This window comes from Nicotiana tomentosiformis, chromosome 2 (genome assembly GCF_000390325.3).
Source record: "Nicotiana tomentosiformis chromosome 2, ASM39032v3, whole genome shotgun sequence".
In the NCBI taxonomy this organism is placed as follows: Eukaryota; Viridiplantae; Streptophyta; class Magnoliopsida; order Solanales; family Solanaceae; genus Nicotiana; species Nicotiana tomentosiformis.
The window spans coordinates 59,536,626-59,545,754 of NC_090813.1; the positions used below are offsets into that span (position 1 = coordinate 59,536,626).

The 9,129-nt window shown below is 38.1% G+C and overlaps 1 protein-coding gene across 1 annotated transcript; it reads right to left on the bottom strand.

The window, feature by feature from the left end:
- Window positions 1-5,339: 5,339 nt before the first annotated feature.
- Window positions 5,340-8,738, bottom strand: LOC104095824 (F-box protein SKIP19-like). Its single transcript, XM_009602040.4, has 3 exons — window positions 8,269-8,738; window positions 5,902-6,556; window positions 5,340-5,823 (listed from the first exon to the last, which is right to left on the bottom strand). The coding sequence occupies exons 1-2, from the start codon at window positions 8,646-8,648 to the stop codon at window positions 5,914-5,916; spliced, it is 1,023 nt and encodes a 340-aa protein (XP_009600335.2). The 5' UTR covers window positions 8,649-8,738; the 3' UTR covers window positions 5,340-5,823; window positions 5,902-5,913.
- Between the last annotated feature and the right edge of the window lie 391 nt (window positions 8,739-9,129).

Sequence of the window (9,129 nt, forward strand, 5' to 3'; positions counted from 1 at the left end):
CCCCCATAAATTTTTGTATTACTTGTTCGGCTTATATAAAGACACTCATTTCTAGTTATATGTCCCCCATGAGGCTTCGGTTGGTGTTATTTTGTATTTTTTGTGTCATTTAATTGTATTTATGTTGCTAAGGTGTGTTTCGGGGGTTCTCTGGCAGGTGGATAGGCCTAAATACAAAGGAAACTATGGCAATATTTTCAGGAAGCTAAGAAGTTAGGCAAATTTGGGGCTGATGGTATGTGGTATAACTGAAGCTGTGTTAAGTGAACCTTGATCCTCATTCGAGAACGAATTATCTTAAGTGAGGGAGTATGTAAGGCCCCGTGCAAATTTTAACCAAAAACTCGAGGTTTCGTGGTGCCAAGATAGATTCCTGCGTTATTATAGTAGAAATGTTCGGACTTTTTGGATTGAACAGTACCCTACGAACTTAGAGGAAAATGTTTAGCAGAAGAAAGCGTTCATCCGGCCCATTATGCGGCCGCATAATCACTATGCGGATCGCAAAATGGTCGCAGAGTGAAGCAGAAAGTTTGGCCAATTTGAGGTTAGTTTTGCGTTCGATTATGCGACATCATAATCACTATACGGACCGCATATTAGTCGCATAATTCCTATTGGGTTTCTGTGGAGGGAGTTCTGTGGTGCATTATGCGACCGCAGAACAAGTATGTGGACCGCGTACTGGTCGCATATCTGGGCCGAAAGTTTAGACCCCTAAGGGACATTTCTGTGGTCACTTTGCGGACCGCATAACCATTATGCGGTCGTATATGCGACCGCATACCTGTGTCGGGGAACCCTTTTTCTTAATTTAAAATACGACCCCCATTCCGTTAAAATACCCCTTTAGTCTATTTTGAAGCTCATTTCTGATATTTCTAGAGTGAGAGAGAGGGTTCTAGAGGGAGGGCCTAATTTTTCATCAAATCGAACTTCAACCATCATCACAGCTTTGAAAATATTCAAGTAGAGCACCAAATTCTTCATCCTAAAAGGTAAAACTTCATCACCCCAGCTCTTAATTTCAAACATAGCTATAGTGGGGTATTAGGATGATACTTCATGGGAATGATGGTGGTTTATCTTGCATGCATGTGTGATAAAAAGTGTGGGGGAAAAGTGAGCTAGAACCATGAACGTTTTCCTAATTTGGGGTTCAATTTGTATATGGCTAAAATAGATTGAGGTTGATAAGGGTTCCGGATAATTGTAGAGTCTAAAGAAGCGCAATTGAGGTATATATGGCTAACTATCTTCTTCTTAGAATCGAAATCCTGGCGTCCGAATAATTGGTGTAAGTTCTGACTTGATCATATTAGAATTGTTTGCCTTAGTGTGTTGGATTGAAAGATTCATGCTCCCCAATTGTTCTAGATGTTCACCGTGTCATCATGCTATTTGAGAACGTAATTATGATTTTCAAGCTCCTTCCCTTATGCGTGCAATGCCTTGTGTGATGGTACTTATCGACATGAATGATGATGTTACTTGAACGAATAAAAAGGGAAAGACTTGAATTGTAAAATGTGCCCAAGTGCCAAGAACTACTTAATAAATGAGGTTGTTTGCGCCATGTAATGAAAGATGGGAAATAAATGTGAATAGAATGAACAATTGAAAGAGGTTATGTCTCAAGTAAGATGGCTTAGCCGATCGGGCCGAGATCGGACGCCATGCTGTACACATGGTGGCATTTGTGTTGGAATTATTGATTTACATTGTAGATATGGATATGTCTCACTTGAGATGGCTTAGTCGGTCGGGCCGAGACCGGACTCCGTATAAAAATACTGTGGCATTGTGGGTTGTGGCATTTGGCACTAAAGATTATTAACCTAAAAAGATGTAAAGATTGAATCGAAAACTATGTGATCCTTACTTGGTTTTTCTGTGTATTTCTGTGAAGCACTTATTGATTATTATGACTGCCTTCTCTCTGTTTCACTGTTCATTCTACTAAGATTGGTGTTTGCCTTACATACTAGTACTATTCGACAGTACTAACGTCCCTTTTGCCGGCGGCGTTACATCTTTGAATGGATGTAGGTGGTTCCATCGCAGATAGCGTTGATCGCAGATAGTGGTGCTCTCCCTCACACTCATCACAACAGTCTTGGTGAGCCCAATTTCCTCCTGGGGTCATGTAGTTCTTCTTTTGTATAAGTTTTCATATTTTGAGGTATAGCCGGGGACTTGTTGTCGGCATTGTCATGTTGGTCTTTTGTATCATTAGAGGTTCCGTAGGCGTTTATGTGGGTCGTGTATGGGTATCGGAGTGGTCACTAGACTAAGTTGTATTTTGAAAACTTAACTATGGCATAATATATATAATGAAAAGTGGACTAACAACGTTTATGCATGTATATCTGATCTCTCCCCTATTTAGCAGATGATAACGCGTCCTCTTTTCGGATCATGAATGAGTCGGGTAGGGAAGGTCTAATAGGCTTGCTCGACCGAGTTCACTCGGTTGAGCGCCGGTCGCGCTCCCCGAGGTTGGGGCGTGACAAAACAATTTAAAAAAACCTCCACATGGGTAATGATTGACTCCTCGGGTGAAGGCACCACCACATGTTTATTGGCCTAGTTACAATCTTCTTTAACCTTGGTAAGGAGATCATCGGTGATCATACATATGTACCTCGAGACCGGCTCGCATCGACCCAGTACCGAGAAAGTTTTTTCAATCTTAAAATCGGTAACAGTCGGGCACCCTGCATGAACAAACTCCTGATGGTGTGGTTCCGCTGCAACCCCGTCGCCGGTGGGTCGTGATGAAGAGGCTGCCTCATTTTGCGGGACAATCTTAGAAGTTTTTGCCATTGTAGAACAGAATAAAAGGAAATTAGGAAGGTATGTTTAGCGGTTTGCTAAAAGTTCAAGAAATTTGGGTGCAAGAGTTGAAGAGCAAAGGGATTTTTGAAGAACAAGAATATGAGGAGCTTTGAACGTAAAGTTTGAATAAATGAAAGTTAGGGTATTTATAGCTTGCTAATGACGGTTCAAAACCCGTAGTGGCTTACCAGCATCTGGCAGTCATTTAATGCCTTGGTAACTGGACCAACGGGATGTTTCGGTATCTGTTTGCCGCTTACGGCATGGCCCATCGAGAGGGGATTCAGAAGTTCATATCATTTCTTGTCATTTTCTCTCTGAGAAACGAGGGGCTATCTGTATACGGTCAAAACCGGGTTCGCCTCTTGTGTGACTAATCGAGACTGAAATATGGTAGGTTAAAGTTCGACCTCGATTTATATCGAACCGAGGTGCGAAGTTATATCGTTAAGCCCGAGACCATGTCATCGAACAAAATCGAGATCAGACGAGATCGGGAAAAATTTGCCGAGCCGAATAACAAAAGGACGAAATATCCGCGATCAGTTGTAGATCACGACAAAAATCTCGACACGTATCAAGGATAGGCCGGTTGATTAGTAAATCATGAGAATTTTTACCTTGTATAGAATTGTATAAAGAGTAGGATTCCCCTAGTATATAAAGAAGGTCTGATCATTTGTAACACAAATCACATTACGCAACATAAAGCAATATACTGTCATTTTCTAATTTTTATCATCTTGTTATTCTGTTCATACATCAGTTGAGACATCGTTTGGTTCAAGGGTGATCGAACTCGAAGGTCAAGGCTATTCGATTTGCATTTATTCTTTTATCGTCAATTTCAATTACAATCTGTTTCCTTAATTTGTATCAAGTTATATCATGTATCTTTAAAACCGCGTATAAATTCAATTATTATCTGATTTTTAGGGTAAACACAAAGTAAAAATTCCCCTATATTGTTCACTTTTATGACATGCATTGACTAAAGAAAACGAGGGGATATCATCTCTATTAAGATCATTCTTAGTCTAAGTCTATCAGAAAACCTTTGAACGAAGACATATACCCTTCTCGCTATATTTAAAGATCTTAGGATCATGATTAAGTGCTTTAAAAGTTTATTTAACTAGTGAGTGAAAGCAATATGATTAAGTGCTTTAAATGTCTCTATCACTAGTGAGTAAAAGCAAGCCCATAAGCCGCACAACTTTTGATGCGTCGACTATGGTCAATCACACTTGATTCTTGGTAACTCAAATGAATCTGAATTGGAAGAAAACAAATATGGTCCAAAAGAAAGAATATTGACGGTGATATGATATGATCAATGTGTTGCAGATATTGAGATTGTGGATGATAAAGGAAAGCATAATTTGTTGATAATCACCAATCGATTATGTGGAGCTTGAAGAGATCTAAGAGTAAGGTGAAGATAGACGAACTATAAGTAGATCGTGTTCGTTAGACGAACAAAGTGAAAACAAATGGCTGGGATTATGAGGTTAGAGGCACCATGACAATTCCCTTACGAAGGAGATAGTGTTTCTCCAATAATCTTCATATGCAACAAACCACTCCTTTACTTGAGAATGAGCCCCCAACTTTGGCTTAGTAGAGGCACTTTTGATATTTTTGCTCGACCAATATGCCTTCCACTCATTTGTTGAACTCTTAGTTTGAATATATATAATTCAAAATCCTTGTAAGCACGTTAGTTGTTGTTGTTAAGGTGGACAAGTATTAGAAATGTCAATATGGGTTGGCCTAGTCCATCCCAGTCTAGCCCATGTGGGCTTTAGCATTTGACGGGTTGGGTTAGGCCAGTGGCTTTTGACGGGTTGGGTTAGGCCAGTGGCTTTAAAATGGTCAGCCTTATGTAGGTCAAGGCCCCCAAGGGTCTGCCCACCATTTTTATAAAGTTCTGCAAAACTTAATAACTTTTGACAATGTTCCAAAAGATTACTATGAAAAACAAAGGAGGACAATATTTCATTCATTAAAAATCAATACTTAAAATAAACTACTCAAAAATATTTTCAACGTACTCATGGCATATCCAACACTAATAAATCATCTTCACCAAGATATCTTAACTTTTTCATTTTTATCTAAATTCTGTAATTTTATGCAATGTTAATTAGTTAAATATTAAAAAGGGGCTAAAATTTAAAGAACAAAAATACTTATATTTACATAAAAAGTATTACTAGTTTGAGATTTGACTACTCTTCTTGTTGTTTTTAGGTCCTTATATTTTTTTATATTTATAATTAAATACGTTATTGAACCCACAAGCTGAGTCAGGCCAGCACAGCTTCATGTGCCACAAGCTTACTTGGGGCGGGCTTAAAAGTTTCATTTTAAATGGGCTCCAAAAAACTTAGCCCAACCCTATTAAATCATGGGTTGGGCTGGGCCAAGCCCATATTGTGGCTCTAACAAGTATCTGCGAGTTGATAAAAAACAAAAACAAAAAGAAATTACACGGAATATAATTTGAAGTGGCTTTTATATATATTCAAACAAAAGACTAAGAAATCTACCAATGTGAAGGGGTTATGAACCAAATAAAAAAAAAGGAGAGAACACAGTAGTTATCTGGTAGTTCTAAGGGCAGCCAAGTGCTAAGGTTAGAGGATTAAGGCCTTCCTTAATAACTACGATTAGAATCTGCTGCCAACAATGTGCAAACCTGAACACTTCAACTGCTATTAGAACAGCAAAATATGACACGAATGGCAATTCAAAGAGCGACCTAGAACCTGCTGAACAATTGAATCGAGGTTTACCCAGCAAACAATAACTTGCAATACAACAATGGAACTGTTGATTTTCAAGCAAATAGCTAATTTTGTCGTTCCTCCCAAAGATTTCCACAAGACCAGGTGGATCTGAGCACGCCCTCTTGCTGAACTGCACCATCAGGGGCCTGACACATTGTTTTTAGCTGAGGCTTACCCCTCTCCCCCACCTTTCCTGGGGACGAGAAGGAAAGAAGGGTGAAACATCGCTAGTAATAAAAAAAAAAAGCATTAAATAGAACTATGTTCTTACCATTAACAAATTTCAAGTAGCAAAGTAAAAGAAACCATCCTCATCAAGATATTCGCTGCTAAATGGGTTAGTGAAGTCGTCGTAATCAAAGTCATCATACTCATAATCATAGATATAGTCCGAGAGGTCAGCTTCAGACAACCCAGATTTGTATTCATCATTGGAAGAACTATAATCACAAATCTGAGCTCTAAATTCATAACCAGACGTGGAATCACGAGGGCGCTTAAGATTCTTAATCTGTTGGCGACATCTCTTTCCTAAATCCCCTTCAAGATCAATACTATAACAGTGGCGTAAGTCAAGTGATTCGAGCTGCGGGCAGCCATCAAGAATGGCACACAGGCCTTCATTTGTCAAGTCATTCCCAAAAAGTGCAAGGTGTCGCAATTCAGGCATATTTCCAGCAATAGCCAGAGCTTCATCATTGACATAATAATATGAACTTCTAAATCCTCTGAATCCAATGTTGTTCAATGTAAATGACTTAAGCTGCAAGCAAGAACAACCGATAGCCTCTATATCAGCTTTACTAATAACAGCTAAGTAAATGTGCAACTCCTCCAACAACGGGAAGTTCTTGGCAACTGCAGCCAAACCTCCATCTGAAATTTCATCACGGGTGACAAGTCTTAGATGCCTTAGCTGACTTGATCTGTTCAGAAGCGCACAAGATTAGATCAAAAAACATGAACTTAGTATACACATAGTACAACTTATGTTAGATTTTTACCAGGTCAACTAATCTAGACAACATTTGCTTACATTGAATTTTCCATGTAAATTAAACATAATATATCCCTAATGCATATTCAATGGTATCTGAAATTTTCCATGAATCATGTCATCCATGAACTTTTTGATTTGCACCGGGTGTCCAAGTCTCTTTGAGAGTTTGAGACCCGACTAATCCCGGGGGTGCACAGGCCCTCGGCAAGGAGTTTCCCGCAAGTGACATCCATCATCCATGAACTTAGCACACACATAGTACATCTTATGTTAAATTTTTGCTAGGTCAACTGATCTAGACAATATTTGCTTACTCATTGAATTTTCCATGGAAATTACACATAATATATCCCCTAACATGCAGTTTTTCCCACCCTTGCTTTATTTATTTTTTATAAAAAAGATATATCTGGTGTCTCATGGTGCCAGAAGCGATGTCATATAAAAATAGATGATTCAGCATGGTAATGCCCAAAAGGCAGGCGAAAGATACATTTTAGCCAAAGCCTGACCATTTAGCAGTACAGAAGTCATATTATGTCACAACAGAGTTACAGAAGATTATAAACATGTTTGAAGAATTAATGTGGCTCGTTCCCCATAGTGCTGCAGCGACAAAGGGTGCTCTTTATATGCACAAAATTTAGCACATCCACAATAAAAGACGATTATATTTCAAAGAAATCTACGTATTTCAGCAAGTCAAAAGTCAATTGTGCAACAATTAAAAAAAAGAGAGAGATGTTTCTAAGATTGAGCACTTTATACTCAAAAGCTGAGACAGAAACAACATGTGAAGTTTTTGTACCTGGGTCATGCCTTACAGTATCAAGGATGCTTATGAGAGTTGGTTCTCATTGAGAGTTGGGAATTCCAACAAAAAAAATTGGCAAATGGTGCCTTCTACTATTTTTTGGTGCATCTGGAAAGAGAGAAATCGCAGATGTTTTGATGGGATTTCAACTCCTAATCGCTCTCTTAAAGCAACTTGTCTAATCAATCTATTTACTTGGTTCGACCAGGCCCCTGTAACTTGCTTTGAATCTTTTTTGGATTGTGTATGCTCCTTAGTTATTCAGTAAGTTTTTGTATATGAGCAGACACACTTTTGCTGTATATTTTTGCTATGCATCTTCTTGATGTCATTTAATGAAATTATCTACTTCATCAACAAAAAAAAAAAAAAAAATGTGAACCAACTTCTATCACATCTTAAGTCTTATTATTCACCAACTCCAAACAGAAGCACATAACTAAATTTGGCATGAAAAAGATATTTTCCCACATAAATCTCAAAAAAAATTAAAAGCCAGATCCTTTTGAAGACTCGACATCTTCCATCAATAAGCATGTTAGTGCAGCAACATTATCGTGAAGTTGTAAATTTCACTTAATGTGGTTTATATGAAAACAATAGATAATTGGGTGTGTTGAGATTCAAGTTGATTAATAGGTTTATGAGAGAATTTTGTCCTGTTTCAAAATAAAATTTTGATTTTTTTTTAAAAACAAATTACAACCGTGTCTCTACCAACTCCTACACATTTCAATACTCCTACTATATGCCAAAATGCTTGCAAAAGGTATTAAATAAATTTTAAATACTGGAAAGAGTAAATTTTCAGTTCCAATTCATACCTCTCCGCTATATATTTGAGCAAATAGTCATTGCCAAAATGCTCGATGTTAATTTTGTGCAACTGACCCTGGCTGCGATTCACAGCGACGCGACACAACTCGTCCAAGACATCATCACCTATGTCCACATCAATGTCGCTTCCCATGTCAATGTCCCGCCACATGATAGGGTCATGGCACACCTTCCACCACGTACTAAAAACTCTCTGTGCATTTTGCAATATCTCTATCGCTCCCAACCGGTGAAGGATGTCGGCCGTGATTTCTCGAGGGAGTTCCACCCACGGCGGCGATGGCGGTGGTGGTGGTTTGGAGGAAGAGGTTGACGCTTTCTGATTTTTCTGCTTGATTCTCCATACCAACCGTTTTGGCTTCGGCATCTCTCTGTGTTTAGGGTTTTGTCGTCTGTGTTTTCTCTTGGTAATTTTTGATTAGCGTCTGAAGGATGAACAGTATGAATTTTATTACTCAAATAGACGGGTCAATGCGCATTGAAAAAGCCCGTTGACACTCACGTGGTTCGGTGAAGGGAAAGGATAATAATTTCGGATAAAATTTGCTATACTTATTATTTATTTTATATTTATTGATTTTTTTTATTTTAAGTAATTTCAAAGTTATTTGTATCAAAATTGGTGAATATGTTTGCATTTTGCGAAATAATTAGTGGACGACTCAATCTATATTTGAATTAAATCATACACTAATTTAATTCACCATTTAGGTTATTAAGAGAGATTCAAAAAGAGCATTTGTAATAAATAAAAAGGTTTGAAATAAATTACGTAAATCACATTTGGGATAGACTCTTTGATCTCACTCGAAGAAACATAATTTGATATTATCTCATTTCTTTGTTTA

Excerpts from the sequence above, each read along its gene's own strand:
- LOC104095824 (XM_009602040.4), bottom strand. The coding sequence starts at position 8,648 with ATGCCGAAGCCAAAACGGTTGGTATGGAGAATCAAGCAGAAAAATCAG. Across the intron at positions 6,557-8,268 it reads CTCAAATATATAGCGGAGAG|ATCAAGTCAGCTAAGGCATC; the intron begins GTATGAATTGGA and ends GCTTCTGAACAG.